This window comes from Acomys minous (genome assembly GCF_964271855.1).
Source record: "Acomys minous genome assembly, chromosome: 12".
In the NCBI taxonomy this organism is placed as follows: domain Eukaryota; kingdom Metazoa; phylum Chordata; class Mammalia; order Rodentia; family Muridae; genus Acomys; species Acomys minous.
This window is the reverse complement of record NC_140493.1, coordinates 99334183-99352825: the sequence shown is the minus strand read 5'-3', so window position 1 is coordinate 99352825 and position 18643 is coordinate 99334183. Positions and strand designations below refer to the sequence as shown.

Below are 18643 nucleotides of genomic sequence, written 5' to 3'. Positions count from 1 at the left end.
TATTTTCTTCCTGCCTTTCTTTGTTAAACTCCGGCCTCCACCTCTTGTGTGCTGGGATGGCAGGTGTACACCAGCATGCCCAGTTAATTCAATACTAGGGCTTATGCCCAAGGCTTCATGGATCCTGGGCAACTATTTTACCAATTGAACTGTCCCAGCCCTTTTTACTGCTGATGGTGGGAGTGGGGGTTCGTAATTGTTGCTGTATGGTTGTTTGCTTTTGAGACAGGGTCTCTTGTATCCCAGGCTAGCCCCAAGCTTACTATGTAGCCAAGGATAGCCTGTCAGTACTTTGATGGAGGCCTGTTGTATATGAATATTATGATTGCAGTGAATATATAGGTATTCATATGTATATATATATAGGAACATGTCCGGGAGGGAGATAGTGGCATTTACTCTAACCTGAGCGAGAGCAGAACTCACCCTACAGACATCCGTTGTGTCTTCGCTTGGCCACTAGAACAAATGACCATAGACTGAGCAACTTAAAACAACAGATGTTTATTTTTTTGCCCTCCCTGGAAGCTGGAAGTCCAAGATCAAGATTGCAGCCAACTCTGTTCCTGGGGTGAGCTTTCTTCCTGGTTCACAAGCAGTGAGCTTCTCTCCACTTCCTAACAAGGGCAGGCGAGAAAGCATGGGTTTCTGTTCTCGCCTTATAAGGAACTAATTCCATCTTGGGGACTCCATCTATCTGATCGTATCTAAGCCTACTTCCTCCTTAAAGTCCCAGCTCCAAATACTGTCACATTGGGAGTTAGAGCTTTGACACTGAAGCAAGGAGGGACAATTCATTGTATAGCTAGCTAGCTTGCTGGTTCAGGCACCATGGGTAGGTACTGCTACTGGATCTGGGTCATCAGGAAAGTAGAAGGTAGGCCAGAGAGCCGCAGAGTGTCGGGTCGCGGTCTGCATTTAGTCTCCATAGGGAAGCCATGTTGTTCCTGATGAGTCTGCTTTTATTTTCCATTCCAAAATTGGCCTGCTTTTCTTTCCGTCTCCCCAGTCACTAGGGATCGGAAGTGTTCCCTCTGGCTCCAGGTGCAGTCCTGCAGGCCTACGTAGCACATCCTGCAGCCAGCCGTCACCCCCCAGTTTGGGCTGGGCCGATTTCTCATGCTGTCTGCCCACCCTTTAGTCTGAACGCGGCTCTGCACCCGAGACGGCTGGCAGACACTCTCGCTCGCCTCCTTTTCTTCCTGTCTACAATGCTGTCTAATTGAGCCCTGTATCCCCAATCTTGTGATCTTAACTACCTCTCTTTTTGATGTCTTTCTCAAGTTCAAGATTTCCTGCCCTACAGCCCAAAACAAAATCTCTCCCAAGAATGCGGTGAGGTCCCTTCCTTTGAGAGGCAGCCCCTGGAGCCCCCTACAAACTCCAAACCAATTTTCCGGCAGGGCAACAGTCGCCCAGGGCTGTAGTAAATTGTCACCATCAGGTTTCTATGGACCACGCAGCCTGTCACCTGAACCTCATCCTGCCCTCACCGGTGACAAAACCCAGACAAGAGGACTTTCTATATAGGGTCATTTGGATGTCCACCTTATCCCAGCTATCAAAAATAAAAGCTTTTCATCACCTTGAGTGAGTTATATGGAGGTGTCGCTTGCCCAGGAAGTGGAAAAATACCTTTAACTTGATGATGGGGTGGGGGTTGGGGGGAACTTAATTACACAGTATACAAAGAACGTGACATTCTTCCAGAGGGTAAAGGGAAACTGTTTAACTAGCCATTCAGAACTGACAGGTCTTCTGAAGTTTATCGGGTCCCAAAGGAAGGTACTGAAGAGACTGGTTGCCATCCAAAATAGTGATTTGGAGTGTTTGTTTCTTTGCTTGTTTGCTTGTTTTCTTTCTAGAACTAAAAAAGAAGAAGAAAAAGAAAGGCCATCACACATGTCAACAGCATCAGTCTCCCTTGTGTCACTTTGAGGGGAGAATACCTTCCTTCTTATAGGAATTTGAAAGCTTAGTTATGTTCATAACAGTAACATACAGTGTTTGTGCATACACCTTGGTACTGTAGCCACGCCCACCCCTTCATCAAAACAAACTTTCATGCAGATCCATGGAAGAGGTCATAGCGAATTGATGCACCTGTGTATTTATTTATAGCCCAAACTGACCTTGCACTAGCTACACCGCTGAAGGAGATCTTGAACCTCTGACCCTCCTCTCTCTATCTCCCGGATGCCGGGCTTCCAAGCGTGTATCACCCTGAACAGTTGATGCAGCATCAGGGATTAGACCCAGCGCTTTGTGCATGCTAGGCCAACACTCCACCAGCCGAGCTCCAGCTCCAGCACCAGCGCTGGACACATCTGTCAGTTAAAAGTAGCAGCTGTTCCACAAAGAGACAAAGCCCCGAGGCATGGTCTACTCTTACTGATTTTAAAGACTCAGATGAAAGATGGGACCAAAATGGAATAACTAAGGAGAATAAAATGGGTCTCTAATGGGAGCCCCAGCCATGTTGTGTCTCCAAGAGGCTTAGGGTTGGCCTAGACAAACCCTATGCAGAGGAGTAAGGGATGGTCACACAGCTGAGAGTCCATCAGCAGTCACTCAAGGTCAACACAGGCTCTCCTTGTGGGGTGGGGGGGGGGGGACAGGGAGACAGATCCCTCCCACACCTTCCGTGGTGTCTCAGCCATAGTGTCATGTCAACTGCTAAATTACATAATGAGGGAACCAGGGACAAAGCCAGGGAAGGATGTGTTTATTATACCAGACCTCGAGGACTGGCTGACTTGTTTGGAAGGAAATTAGAGAGCCATCTGGCCAGCTATGGAAGCGAAAAGAATGAAGGTCTCCAAGTGTTCCTTCTCCAGGGTCACGGAGATGTGGTTGGCTGATGGGAAAATCCTTTGATCTCTGCTTCTCAATTAACCCTGACTGTCGGGTATGGTATGTAATGGGACGGCTAAGTAAATACCCCTTTTTTAGGAACAGGACCATGTATGGGCTCACCATGACAGGCCCTACAGCACTTAAGAGAGTGAAACAGCCTGGGTTAGTGTTACGGTTTAAGTACAAAGTGTTCCCCAAGTGGGGGTACTATTTGAGGACAACCACTCAAAGTAGATCTTTGAACCCAGCCCCTCGTATAACCTCTCTATCCCAACCCACCATGATGTGAACAGTCTCTGCTACCTGTTCCTACCACCGTCACCTGAGCTGCTCCACCGTGCCTTCTTCTCTATGGTGGACTGAGCCGTCTAAAACCGCAGGCCAATGTAAGTCTCTCCTATGAATGTTCCTGTGGACCCTTTATCACAACAATGCGAAAGTAACTAAAACAAGTAGCTACAGAAGGAGACCGTGTATCTAAAACAGGAAAGGAAAAAGGCGTGGGGAGGAGAAAGAGGAAGAGAAAGCAGAAGAGGAGAAAAGAAATAGGCTGTAGATACCAAGGTCAGAGGCCACACTAAATAAGGAACCCTCCAGTTGAGCGCATTAATAAGCAAGACAGCAGTGGGCACAGAACTGAAGATGACCTTCATGGGCAGGAAAGTAGTGATCACACAAATCAGGACGTGAAATCGATGTCATGAATAGAATCAAATTTGCCCTTCAAAAATCCTGAGGCATTCAGAGAACTCAGGTGGACATGGTTAGAAACACTCATAATGACAAGGTAAGATGATGGAGAGAGAGAGAGAGAGACGCATAAACTAGGCGTGGTGGCTCAGGCTGGTAATCCCAGAACTCCGGAGGCTGAGGAAGATTGCTAGGAGTTCAAGGTCAGCTTGGTGTACATAGTTAAGTTCCATTACAGAAATACAATGGCCTCAAAAAAAAAAGAAAGAAAGAAAAGGAAAGGAAAGGAAAAAGGAAAACAAAACAAAACAAAACAAAAAACCCAGACCCTCAAAAAGTAACTGAAATAAGAAAGCTCACAACCAGTTAGGCAAGAGAAGAGATGAACGGATTTCATTGTAGGGAAAGTTCTCAAAGCCTTTGTTCCAAAAAGATCCTGCAATTTGTAACACTCCTACATTTATTTATCTGTCCATGAAACACTGTAGTTTGCAAGGACTTGGGGGAGTTCTAGAAGCTTCTCTGAGCGCTATTATACTGCCTCATAGGCCACTGGATCAATTCTAACCAATATTGTCGTCTTCATTTCAATAAGCTAATATGTCGCCTAGAGTTTAGTATTGCTTTTGATACCAAGGGTTTTTTATTTATTTGGTTTTTGTTTGGTTTTTTAAGACTGCCTAACAATAATAAAATATTGTGGCATTGTTAGAATCAGATGGTATAGATCTGGGATAAATTTATTTTCCAGCAAATCAAGGCATTAAATCAAATAGAAAATGTAGCAGCAGGTTGAGATGCAGAGTCTGTGCGTTTAGATATGTTTCTGTGTCACCTTCCCAATAGTGTAGCAAAGTACTTGAAACAACTGGCTTATGGAGAAGGGAGATAAAGGTTTATTTTGGCGCTCTCTCTCTCTCTCTCTCTCTCTCTCTCTCTCTCTCTCTCTCTCTGTGTGTGTGTGTGTGTGTGTGTGTGTGTGTGTGTGTGTGTGTCTATCGCCTCCATGCTATTCCCTTGAGACAAAATCTCCCCGCCACCCCACTCTCTCTGAACCTGATGCTGGCCTTGTAACCAACAAATCCCACTGATTGTCCCATAGTACTGGAATTACATGTATGCAAGGAACCACTTCTGGCTTTGTATGTTGAGCCGTTACTGCAGCCCCTGTGTGGCGTCTTGGCGTGTCCTACCTGGGTGCCAGTGTTTGAGGACTCACTCTAGCTCTTTTCCTATCTGTCATTTACACAGAGTCTAGGGCTCATGGCGGTGGCCGGCCTGCCTGTCTCTTTAAATCCTTGTCTTGCCTTTACAGTGTGCACACATACCCTCCGCTTGTTTCTGCTTTGGCGAGCCCAGCTCTACAGAGTACGAGTCTGAATCTCATTTCCTTGCCCTAGAAATGCCAATAGCGGAGCATGCTCCATTGAGAAAGTGTGCTTTCATTCATGCGTTCGCCTCCATCTCCCTCCTGTCCTTCCTGCTCCGGTGAAAGGATGGGGAGAGGCTCCTGTCAGTGCCTGAATTAATGAATGAACGGGGCCCTGTGCAGGGCGCGGCTGGTGGCAGCGGGGAACGCCCAACGTGTATTTCCTTTCCGTGGGCTGGGATGCAGGCAGCTGTTCCCCGCTCTTTCCGGCTCTGCCAGCCCCACTCACTTCCTCTCACTCCCCTCCACTTCTCTCTCAGACCCCGCCATTCTCCTTGGCCACGAGTGTGTCTTCCTGAGCAGCGTGTATTCGGGGAGTCGCTCTGACTCATCCTCCGCACTCTTATTTATACGCCCTTCTTTGCCTCATCTTCTTTGCTGTGCGGTTCTCTCGCCTCTTTTTCCTCTTGAGTTCTGAAGATGCTTTTCTAGAACCATCTTCTCAGCAGCCCTCTCCCAGCTACCCTCTCAGCCAGACCCTAGCTAACAGCACTCAGTCACACCCAGCCCTCAGGACCCAGACAGCGTGCTGAGGGGGAATCTGAGCCGATGAGGCTTAGAGGAGCACGTGCCGCCTTGGAACTGGTGTGCGTGTGTTAAAGACTGTCGTACACACGTGAGAGATTTTTATTTTGTCTTCTAAGGCAAAATGTCTGTCAACATGGAAGGCTTAAGAAAGAGAGAAAGAAAGAAAGAAAGAAAGAAAGAAAGAAAGAAAGAAAGGAAGGAAGGAAGGAAGGAAGGAAGAAAGGAAGGAAAAGAAAAATGTCTTTAATCCCAGCACTCAGGAGGCAGAAGAAGGTGTATCTCTGTGAGTTTGAGGCCAGCCTGGTCTACAGGGCAAGTTCCAAGACAGCCAGGACTGTGTATAGACCCTGTCCCCCTCCACCAAAAAAAAAAAAAGATCAGGATAAAGATAAAGATAATGGAAGTGGGAAGGTACCTAAAGACCTACATCTGAAGGCCGGACACAGAGGCTTATACCTGCAATCCTAGCACTTGAGAGGCTGAGGCAGGAGGAGTGCTGCAAGGTTGAGGCCAGGCTAGCTGTGGTAAGTTCCAAGCCAGCCAGAAATCAGGGAGGAGAGAGGGTAAGGAAGAAAGAAGATTGGGGGGGGCAGGGGGGGGCTGTGAGGAGAGGACTGCCACCTGCAAGGCACCTGCCACCCAACCATGAGGACTGGAGTTTGAATCCCAGCACCCACATAAAACCCTGACGATTTATAAAATGCGTGTTTATAATCCCTGGGGAAGCAGAGACTGGTAGCTTGCTGGGGTTGCCTGGGACTCACTGGCAGGCAGGCTAGCCTCGCCTACTTTGTGAGCTCCAGACAAGTGAAAGACTGCGCCTCAAAATAAGGTGGCCACTCCCTGAAGAATAATGCCAAAGGCTCACCTCTGGCCTTCATACAAGGGCACACACAGGCACAGGGAAGAGGAGAGAGAGGGGAGAGACAGAGATGGAAGGAGAGGGAGGGAGGGAGGGGAGAGAGGGGAAGGGAACTAAAGAGAATAAAATCAAAACCAAACTATATGCCCTCTGTCCCCATGTCTATCTACGGCTCCAGGTTCTCTTACTTCATAGACATCCCTGACTTTCCTCACTGTCTAGTGCCTCCAGCCCCTGCATCCAGGAAAGTAAACTCTAAACTCTATACCTGGTACCTCGGGTCATTCTAGAATTCTAGAATGCTCTGGAACATTCTAGCTGTGAGTCTCCTGCTGGTGAAAAGAAACACCGACAAATTGAGTTTTATGTATGATTTCATCTACAGTTGAAATTCCCTGTCTGGCCCGGAGGACATTCATTGACAGTATATACAGTGCCAGGCAATCGTTGTCATCAAGGCGACTCCTTTGGAAAGAAGATCGAGTCCTTGTGGGGTTTTATGTTTGCTCTTAGCAGGAAGTACACGTTGCGCTGTCAGGACAAGATAGCAAGGAACAAGTTGGGCTCCAGATAAAAGTTAAAGGAAAAAAAAGTTTAAAGTCTATAAATACTTTGCGAGCCTCATATTGACTCCCTGAATATCTTGACTCCCTTTGACGTTGACTCCAGACTCCCTGGGAAAGTTCTGGTCTCAGATAAGGGAGGATTTGGGTGGCTGTTTGAACTAAGGCCCTTGCGGGGGGAATGATGGGTTTCCCTTAGTAAGATAGGCAGACTTCTAACTCCCTCGAGGTGGAGGTGGAGGGATCACAAGCTCAAGGTCATCCTTGGCAACATAGCAGATTCCAAGTCAGCCTGGACTACATGAGGCACTGTCTCAAAAAAATTAATTACAATAAAATCAAAAGAGGTTCGAATTCTATGTAACTATCACACCCCCCCTCTGGTCCTTTCTTCTTCTAAATGTCCTGATCCCCGGTGACATGTGAGTCAGGTACCGACTGAAGGAGCGCGTCTCAAAGCTGCCACATTCATGCCTCCTTTAGCTGTGTGAAGATGCCATTTATGATGTGCGTCCCTGTAAGTTAAAGTACGTACAGGTTATGGGAATTGGGGGGAAATTTTGTATGGTGTGGCTGCAGGACACACCGAGAGGCTGAGCGGCCCCAGCCCCCTCCACGGAGCTGCAGGGTCCCACTTTCGCAAACACTGGGCCCTCTCTTAATGTTCAGGAAGCCACTTACTAGAGTGATACCCACAGAGGCCGACAACCGGGGTTGATTCTTGACCATCCCTTGTTTGTCTTTGACTCTGGGCACACTGCTGGGCCTTGCTCAACCCTTGCTTCTTCCTCGCGTTGGGATTAGATGAGGATTAACAAGTTTCCAGTGACTTCATGGGTGTCAGTTATTTGGGACAGCGCCCTTGGAAATAAGTACACAGGCACGCCACTGTTGGTCTTGTCTCACTGTTGGGTCCTGGGTGGGACATTTGCTGTGTCTACTCTTTGGTCATAGATACTCCTGGACTTCCTATGGTCAGGGAACACCTGAATAATAACAAGTGTTGTCAGGGTTATGGTCAACAGAACCTTCACACTGCCAGTGGCCTTTGGAGTGATGGAGTCACCTGACCATTCCCCCCAAAATTAAACATAGTAGTTACTTTACTTTATAGTCCAGAAATTCCATCCTAGGTATCTACCCAAGAGAAATGAAAACCCATGCCCATACAAAAACTGGTACAAAGATACCCACAATGCCATTGTTTATAACAGCCAAAAGGTAGAAAGAGGGAAAATGGGACAGCACACATCTGTACAACTGCAATCCCAGCACTTGAGACAGAAGCATGAAATGACAAATCCAGGCCAGACTGGACTGCATAGGAAGGCCAGCAACTGATAAATAGAATGTGGCATATCCATTTATTGGAGTAGAACCGTGCCAGAGAAAAGGATGAAACACTGTTACAGAGTACTATGTGAAAGACGCTAAACACAAAAGACCCCATGCTATAGTCTATCTATAGGAGTTGGTTAAGTCAGGAGGGGTGGCACATGCGTTTAATCCCAGCACTCAGAAGGCAGAGGCAGGTGGGTCTTCATGAGTTCAAGGCCAGCCTGGTCCAGGACAGCCAAGGCTACACAGAACAACCCTGTCTTGTCTTGAAAAAGCATAGAAACCAAAGAAGAGCAGTAACTTGTGGTATGAGCTGGGGCAGGCAGGAAGAGGAAAGTGGGTGCTCATGGGTGCGGAGTCTGTCAAGGGATGATGACGCCACCTTGAAATTAGATGTGATAACAGTTGCACACCTAAGACATACTAAGCACTAGTAACATGTGTTTCTGCAATGCACCAGTTATATGAAGAACGTTATTTTCTTCCTTTGGTGCTGCGGATGGAAGGTAAGGCTTCACACATGCTAAATGTACCACCTCACACATGTTAAGCATGTCCTGTTGCAACTCATACATACTGTGCGCTCTACTACCAAGACAACCGACACCTCAGCCCCAAAAAAGGCAACTGAAAGGAGTAGAAGAAATTCCACCAACTATGTAGGAGAAAGCCATCAAAGAAAGGTGCAAAGGCCGGACGTGGTGGCGCACGCCTTTAATCCCAGCACTCGGGAGGCAGAGGCAGGCGAATCGCTGTGAGTTCGAGGCCAGCCTAGTCTGTAAAGTGAGTCCAGGACAGCCAAGGCTACACAGGGAAACCCTGTCTTGAAAAACCAAAAAAAAAAAAAAAATTAATTAGTTAATTAATTAATTAATTTAAAAGAGGCACAAAAGCTATTTTTAACAGGACCGGCAGATGAGATACCACGGTATAGTGTTAGAAATAAAGTTGTCATGGAGAATCATAATTGACTTTTTTTTTTTCTGGGAAGTGCCCTCGCTTACAGTGTGTCAGCTATAAGTCAAGTGCCAGACAATCCTTAAAGTGAAAGGTCCCCAAGCTCTCAGAAGTTTGGCCACACCCTGCTTCTGAAAAGTCACGCCCCTGGAGAACCTTGGACTAGCCTCTTGGTCTAGCCATAGAGAGAGCTTCCCCAGACCCTTCAGGTAGACTCTGACGAGTCCTGTGTGTCTGCCCCCTTTCTCTTTAAGACTTCAGTTTGCTTACATTTAGTTTTGTTCTCGTACGTGTTTCTTATCACCATAGCAACCCTAATCAATCACAGGACCAAAAATAGCTCTCTCGGTTTTGTTTTGTTTTGTTTTTTTCCCCAAAGCGTGTCTGTGGTGAGTTGGGAGCGCAGCTCCACCTTGCATTCGGTACAAGCTGCGCACATTTCCCGACAGTGAACCTGGGAGGGCTCGCGTCTGGAAATTATTCTTGCAGAGGCCCAGACACCTCATGTCTCCCTCCCTTCCTTCCTCCCTCCTTCCCTCATTGCTTCTCAAAACTTCAAATAGGTTTATTTCAGTGTTCAACAAAGAATCATCCCACTCCGTACCCTGGATCTTTCTGCTGGTGATTCTTTGCTGGTACCACGCTTCGATGGAAGGCTTTAACTCAGTAGATTCTAGTGGGCCGGCTAGCCAATTAAGAGCAAGCGGCTACATTCTCAGTGCTGTCTTGTAACTTCTTTGAGCCTCGGGTTTTATAAACTGAGTGAACTGGTGGCTGTATTAACCTTTAAATCTAGGAGGCTTCATAGCGACCGTAGGCCACCATTCGTGGAAAGGGAAGGACCGGTCAGTTGTCTACTCCAACAAGCCCAAGACTCCCATCACACCCTCACAGGGTCATGGCGGAGTTAGCTGCACTCCAGGCCTGTCAGCTCATCCACTCTGCTGTGGGAGTTCCATAGAGAGGAGTCCATGGAATAGGCCGCCTCCACCCCAAGCCTCTTCCACTGGACACTGCCCAGACACTCAGACATCCACTGTCCCCTTAGTCTTTGCTGAATAACTGTAAAGCCGGGGCCATCTCCGTGTGATAGATGGTGACATTCAAGCTCAGACTGATGAAGGCGTTTGAGGAGTATCACCGAATGCATGGGCAAGGAACCAAGGGCTTGAATGAAAGTCCATTTCCCTCCAAAGCCTGGATTCTGTTTCTAACACAACATCATCCTTCCTCCATGGGAGCAAGGTGCACGCTTCTGGATGTGGGCAGCAGCAGCAAGCTTGCAGGTGTCAGTTGGTGGTGTCTCACTGGGCCATAAGCAGTGGACATTGGCACAGCCCTTGTAGGCCAGATGACTAAATTAAGAGGAGGGCAGGGCCCCCTGGATGTGTTCAAACCACACAGTGAGTGAGAGACACTTAGGTGGGTGAGGGCCAGATAGGCAATCTGGAAGGGAAGCAGTGGGCAGGCTCTTCCATTGCCATGGGGCAGGTTTCCCACAACACTCAGCAACTGAACCATCATCAGTTTATTATCTGTCTGTCTCCTGGGAGTAGGAGTCTGTCTATGCCTAGGTTAGCTGGGTCCTTGGCTGGGTTGACACTGAAGTGTTCTCTTCTTCTCTCCCTCTGTCACCTCCTTGTGACTGTAGGCATGCGTTCACATCTTCCATTCAGGGCTCCCTTTAGCCCCATCCTTAATCCGGTATCATGTTACAGGGCTTTACTCCAAGCATTTGGGAAGCTGAGGCAGCCAGGCTAGCAGGGGCTGCATAGTGAGAAGGAACAGGTAAGCAAGCACCCTGATTGGATCTCAGGACTGTCAATCAGACACTCCAGTGGGCTGTACAGCCGCTTTACAACACAATGTGACATTAGCATCTGAGTTGAGCCACGTTCACATCTGTCCTAGGATGCCTGCAGCCTGTAGGCCAAGGGCTGGACGGGCCTACGAGGAAACCCTCCACTGAAGCCCACCCAGGCCCTTGTGTTCTCAGAATGGAGGGACAGTGCCTATGGCCCTGAGGCAATCTCAGAACCCTATCCACTGTGAGTCTTTCCTTCATGGTGCAGGTCTCTGTCTCTCTCTCTTTAATTTTTTAAAGATTTATTTCTTTTTATGTGCATTGGTGTTTTGCCTGCATTTATGCCTGTGTGAGGGTGCCAGCTCCCCTAGAACGGGGGTAACAGACAGTTACAGCCACGTGGGTGCTGGGAGCTTAACCTGGGTCCTCTGGGAGACCAGCCAGTGCTCTTAACCAGTGAGCCATCTCTCCAGCTCTCTTGATGTACTCTGCACACCCAGACGCCCCTTAGAGAACACAGACATCTCCCAGATCCGTTAGACTTCCGCCCGCTGTAGACAACAGCTCAGCTTCTGGCGCCTCTCTTCTCATAACAGGTTCAGGTGTGGTCACATCCAAGCTCCTGACTTCTTTCTCCCTCATGACAGGTCCCTCATGTGACATGGAATCCTTCTCATCCAAGGGAACATGTCCATGTTTTTAGCAGATGATGCAAATGTTGAGAGATCCAGGGTTGGAAGGTAAAGGCCTCTTCTCTTCCCCCTGGATCGGGCTGGTGGTGTAGCCCTAACTGTGGAAAAATATTAAACCTTAAAAAGTATTGTTAGGGGCTGAGTTGCATATGCAGCCTGGATACTGAGGAGCATCAGCTGGGGTGACTGCATGCCATCCACAATGGCGGTAGCACTTCATGAGGAAGCAAAATCACGCGAGAGCTCATCATTCGGCTGGGGAGGTGACCCAGGCAACTAAGAGTAATGAAAAGAAGAGGGTGCTATGATGAGACGGGCAGACCCATGCCTCCTCACAGCGGAAGATCATTCCAGAAGTGGGGACTGACTGAGATGGTCCTTGGCTGGCATTTTCCTTGGGAGAACTGTGGGCGCAAAGCCTGGCAGCCAGCGGTGGTGAGAATGGGGAGGAAGCCTTGATTGTGCTAGGGCCTACGTTACCCCCCACCCCCCACCACCCACCACCCACCCCTGTGGGTCAGAACTGTTCTGCTCCCTGGGTGGGAGGCCTGCCCCGGCTGCAGGATGAGTTTATGGCTGGTCTCAGTAACTCAGTGAGACCCTCATGTCAGAATGGAAAGTACACAGGGGGCTAGTGGGGCCAGCAAGAAGGCTCAGAGGGTAAAGGCGCCTGTTGCTGACATGAATTAGATTCCCAGGACTGGCATGGTAAAAAAAAGTTGGACCGCTGCCAGCACTCGGGAGGCAGAGGCAGGCGGATCTCTGAGTTCAGGCTAGCCTGGTCTACAGAGAGAGTTCCAGGACAGCCAGGGCTACACAGAGAAAGCCTGTTTTGGGAGTGCGGGGGGTGGGGGTGGGGAGACAGAAACCCTTTCCACAAATTGTCCTCTGACTTTCATATAGCTCAGGGGTAGAGTGGTAGAGTGAATACTTAGCATACGTAAGGCCCTGGACTGCTCCCCAGTTCTAAAAAAAGAGAAAAGGGGGCTTATTAGTTAAGAATATGTATGGCTCTTGCAGAGAACCTAAGTTTTGTTCCCACCACTCATGTGTGGGCATGTATGTCTGGTTGCATGTGTGTTACATGTGTGTGTGTGTGCATGCACGTATCTGTATGTGCATGTGCCCGTGTGTGTGTGTGTGTGTGTGTGTGTGTGTGTGTGTGTGTGTGTGTGATGGCACACCTATAAAGGTCAGAGGGCAATTTGTAGGAGTCAGTTCTTCCACCGTTTGGGTTCTGGAGCTTGATCTCATGGCTGTCAGTTGGGCAGCACGCACCCTTCCCCAGGGAGCCCCCTGCTTTTGTCTTGAGATTCCCTCACATTCCAGCACCGCAGGAAGAAAGCCATCAGATATCCCAAAGGGATTATCAGCCCCCCTCACCTGCCCCACCCCCTCAAAAACCTGCTCCAACCCAGGTCAGGACTCCTTTGGTCCTCAGCCTCCTGCTGCCTTGCTGAGAGCAGGCACACCTGCAGCCCTGTTGCAGGCAGAGTCGCTATTCTGATAGGAAAATAGCCTCCATCCTCCACTCCAAACAGCAACACCTGCAAATTTGCATACAAGCTTTTTTTTTTTTTTTTTTTGCATTTCGTATTTGGGTTTGAAACCCAAGTGTTGGAATTTATTTGTTTGACCCATAGAAGTGGTTTAGAAGATCAGCTTGTGGGTGGAGGGGAACCACAGGCTGGGGAGAGAACTTGGTTGCTTAAGTGCTCTCCACCCAAGCGTGAAAACCCGAGTTTGAATCCCAGGCACTCACATCAAAAGCTGGATGCACTGTGCACCTGTGGTGACCCGGCTAGGGAAACAGACAGGAGAAATCCCTGGAAGCTAACAGCACAACCTAGCAGGTAACAAGAGACCTTGTCTCAACACAGCAAGGTGAAGAAGGACAGAGGAAGGCACTCAGGGACACACAGACACACACAGACACACAGACACACACACACACACACACACACACACACACACACACACACACACACACACGCCCCTCCTTGGTTTTCGCTTAGTACCTCAGACCGATTCACACCGTGCATTGCTTTCTGTCACTCCTCACTGGATTGACTCACAGATGAGCCACAGATTTGCAAGTACAAATATTGATTTCCCCAAAGGCTCGTTATCTTTAAGAGGGTCTCTTTGTAAGGACATCTCCCAAGCTCACGAGTCAATCAAGGTTCTGCAAGGGTGCCAGAGCCTTGACTGACTCATGGTGACCGGGCCCCTCTCCCTGGAAGTCCCTGGAAATGGGTGTGAGGGCAGTGGTTACTTAGTGAGAGGTTGGCCAGGAGACAGGGGGGAAGGTGTTAATCGCCACAGCGCCTCAGTCTCCATCGAGGCAATTACTGGGATCAGTTGTCTCCCTATTTCCTTAGTCACGGCTTCGATTGCTTCTCTCTCGGATTAAGGCAGGAAGATGCCAGGTGCGCTCAGGCATGTGGTGTCAGGGAAATTAGCCATGGCAAGTCCTCTGCTTCTTAGACAGGCGTCCCCCACCCCCCACCCCCGAATCTCAACTGGGCTGACAGGGGGAGTGTAGTTACAGAGCTGGGGAAACACAGGAGGTACAGGTGGTAAGGGGGGATGGTGGAACCTGAGCCGTCACCCCCTTTCCATTTCCTTCCCATGAATGGGGTAGTAAGCCAGTTTCGGCACTAGAGCATATCCCAGCATGCCCCTGGGGGGGGGGGTTGTGCACCTTACATTGCTGGACTCCACCTCCAGGCTTTTGCAATCAGTCATTGCAGGGTAGACCCCGAGACGGTACATGTCTAGCAAAATTCTAGAGTGCCTCTCGCCGTCACTGGACTGGACAGCCCGCTTTGAGAACAGCTGGGGGCAGTAGGCAAGAGCACTGGACACTGGGAGCTGGTTCCTTAGCCGTCAGTACTGAGTCTGCGACTCGCCAGCTGTGTGATTGTGGGCCATTTACTTAACCTCTCTGCCGCTGCATCCCTCATCTTGAAAGGAGGGATGGGAATATTAGCATTTACTCCATGGGGAATTTGCAGGCATTCAAGAACTTGGAAGCATTCAGAAAATGCCTGTGGTAGAGAACATGGCCTCTTGGGACCGTGACCAGAACAAGCCATGTCTCTTGTATCTAATATCTGCAGGACCCAGCCTCTTGGCACTACGTATTTTAGTTACATGATTTTATTTGTCCCTTGTAGTGTCACTAGGTGATAATGAGTTGGGGGAGGGGCAGTTAAGAGGACAACTATTGGCATTCAGCTCTCTCCTTGCACCTCATTTTGAGGCTGGGTTTCTTTCGCTGTTTCCGGTCTGCTCTGTACCCCAGGCTAGCTGGCCCACAAGCTTCCAGAAGGTTCTTGCCTCGGCTTCCCATTTGCCGTAGGAAGACTAACAATAACAGATCCACACCGACACATCCAGCGTTTTGGCGCGAGTTCCAGGGCTAGAACTCACTCGGGTCATCAGACTTGACTGGCAAGTGCTTTTCCTGTTGAGTCACCTTGCCAGCCATTTACCATTAGGTATTAAAAAGCAGTCCTAGAGGCTCTCGGGGGGCTTGCTTGTTAGGTAAAGTACTTGCCCTGCGAGTGTGGTGACCTGTGCTTGCATCCCCAGCTCTCACACAAAAGTACAAGAACAGAGGCACTTGCCATAATCTCAGTAGAAAAATATGGAGACAGCAGATGCCTGCAGCTCACCCAACTAAAGTGGTGAGCTCTAGGCTCAGTGCTCTGTCTTTTAAAGGGGTCAGGTGGTGGTAGAGAGATGGCTCAGTGGTTAAGAGCACAAGCTGCTCTTCCAGAGGACCTGGGTTCAGTCCCCAGCACCCACATGGCAGCTCCAGGCATCTGGCACCCCCCACCCAGAGACACATACAGGCACATAAAGTAATGCACATAAAATAAAATTAAGTAAATGGTGGCGCACACACACATTTAATCCCAGCACTTGAGTGACAGGTAGAGCTCTGTGAGTTGGAGGCCAGCCTGGTCTACATAGTGAGTTCCAGAATACTTAGGACTAGACTACATCTGTATCATACCTGCCCCCTAGAGGTGGAGAGTGACTAAGGAAAACACCCAACAGAAAGTAGCAGCATTTATATGTTGCCATACATGCAAACCCACATGTATGTACATGTAACACACACATACACACATCTGATCAATAATCTCTGCTCTTAAGGCTGTACTGTGCCACCCCCCTAATTTTATATGCGCCTTAACCTAGGCATTAAGGTGTGGGGGGGTCCCTGGTGAGCTCCCCAGATCTGGAGTTAGCCTCTGTAACACTGTCTACATTCCTATGGTGGTGTCAGGATTCCCGGCACATATTCCCTTTGGGAATGTCCTGGGCCCCTCACCTCTCCAGCACTGCTCACCACCTCTGGTTTGACTTCTGGAAGAAACGGCGTCCATAGCGGTGGCTCCTTCTACAGAACATGGTTATAGATGTAGATCTTACCATTTCTGCTGCAGATCTGTGCTCCCAACCTCGTGGCCACACAAGCAGCCGCGTGTGACAATAAAGACAAGGAAACCATGGTGCTAATCAAAGTCTGCTTTTTTCTCTCTCTCTCCACAGTGCTCCTTTCTGCCGAAATTCTCCATCCACATAGAAACGAAGTACGAAGACAACAAAGGAAGCAACGATAGCGTGAGTAGCCTTCTCATAACCCTCTCACTCTGCGCCTCACTCAGGTCTTAGCCTCTGAAGGTCGCAATACTTCTCCCAGCTTTGGTCTGTGCCTGGGGCCTCAGAGAGGTTCCGGCCTTGGACCTCCGAGACTAGGCACGGAAAACCTGATAGTCTAGCTTTCCTGTCTTCTACGCGCTGGCCATGAGAGGAGAGCACATGGGAAGGCCTGTCGCCTCGATTCCATTTCTAACTGTTGCGCTCGGTATACACTTCTCAGTGAGTACTGGTAACTGCTCAGAGCTGAGTATGGTAGCATTATGCCTGTAATCCCAGCACTTGAAGGGTGCCCTTTAAGAGCATCACAGATTCAAGGTCTTCCTGGTCACGTGAGATCTTGTCTCATAAAAAAAAAACACTTTTCAAAATGAACCTAACCAGGTATGTGTTTACACTATACTGTCTAGGCCATATTTATATTTACATACATGTGTAGCTTAGAAATCAAGGTGACTCCTGTAGGAGCCATACTGACTTCTCTGAACTTTGGCCAAATACTTTATTAGTGATGCTTAAAATCCATCCTCTGGGTCCTACAGACATGGCTCAGTGGTTAGGAACACATAATGCACAGACGCACACGTGTAATCCCAGCACTCAGGGAGGCAGAGGCAGGCGGATCGCTGTGAGTTCAAGGCCAGCCTGGTCTACAAAGTGAGTCCAGGACAGCCAAGGCTACACGGAGAAACCCTGTCTCGAAAAACCTAAAAAAAAAAAAAGTTAAGAACACATATTGCTCTTGCAGAGGACCTAAGTTCAATTCCCAACACCTATATCAGGCATCTCACAGCTGCCTGTAACTCCAACTCCAGGGCATCTGTTGCCCTCTTCTGACTTCCACAGGCACCTGCACACATGTGCGTGCACACACACACACACACACACACACACACACATGCATACAGAAGACACACACAGACATACTCCTACCTATACACACGCACACACACACACAGAAGACACACACAGACATACTCCTACCTATACACACACACACACACACACACACACTTCTAAAAACCCAAAATCCATCCTCTGCCCTGGCTCTTACCACAGATCCTTCCCAAAAAGGCCGTGCAGGTTTTCAGTTCCTCTCTCTTGGGAAGGAATGTTCTGGTGGAACGTAGGGGCTCGCCAGTGATGGGGCCTGAAAAGGGAATCTAGGATCTCCAGGGATCCCCAGGGGATTTCCAATTTCCATCTCTTGGTTTGTGCTTGTGGGTAACAGAGAAGGCTGCGCGGCGTGCTGACTCCTTTGACTGAGCCAGGAGAATGAACGCAAGACAGGAAGCAGAGGTGGCAGAGGCCCCAGAGTGCCACCAAGCCAGGTCCTGAAGACTCATAAACACCATCCACTTGAAAACTGGCAGTGAGAAGATCTAGGAAAGAGTCCTATAAAAAGGACACTTGGCCAGCCCTACTCTATAACTCTGTGTATGTGTGTGTGTGTGTGTGTGTGTGTGTGTGTGTTGACACCTGGAAACATCTTAAAAACTTCCTGCCCCTAAGCAGGACCAAATTCCTTAGACGGTATGGCTGTGTTTGTGGGGCAGGCACTATGCTGCCTTGCAATTCGTCCACGCGGACAGTGAGGAACGGCTAGCGGGGACGGGAGCTGCAGGGCGCTTCCTGTGTGATCTGGTGTCCTGACTCTTCCCAAGCCGCCTTGTTCACCTCACTCTCCTTAGTACTGAGAGTACACGGTATCTAATTTAAGAGAGACTTTGCCTGGATGGAGTTTCAGTGGCTCCCAGGAGGTGACACTCAAAAACTGTGTTTTATTCAAGTTCACTGAAATAAGACGTTCACTCACTCCTTCATTCATTCATTATCCAGCAAGGCAATATTAAACACCTTCTGTTTATCTATCACCATGTGAGTCATTGGGAGGATGTTAAAAATGCAGGAATGCTGGGTGTGGTAGTACACACCTGTAATTTTAGCACTCGGTAGGGAGGGGCCAAGGGAAGAGGAGCTCAAGTTGGAGGCCAGCCGGGAATATCTCAAAGGAAAAAAAAAGCCCAGACTCATTTGCCCTCTTCTGGCCTGCAGGTGTACATGCAGGCAGAGCACTGTATACATAATAAATAAATCAGTGTTCTTTTGTTTTGTTTTGTTTTTGTTTTTTGAGACAGGGTTTCTGTATGTTATCTTGACTGTCCTGGACTCGCTTTGTAGACCAAGCTGGCCTCGAACTCACAGCAATCCACCTGCCTCTGCCTTCCGAGTGCTGGGATTAAAGGCATG

At 48.8% G+C, this 18643-nt stretch overlaps 1 protein-coding gene across 1 annotated transcript in view; it reads left to right on the top strand.

Moving 5' to 3' along the window:
- Nucleotides 1-18643, top strand: part of PITPNC1 (phosphatidylinositol transfer protein cytoplasmic 1) — a 270108-nt gene that overhangs the window by 160529 nt on the left and 90936 nt on the right. The window contains exons 4-5 of the mRNA XM_084748592.1: nt 6791-6798; nt 16286-16357. Coding sequence (XP_084604718.1) covers nt 6791-6798; nt 16286-16357 — 80 coding nt within the window. The remainder of the gene's footprint in view (nt 1-6790; nt 6799-16285; nt 16358-18643) is intronic.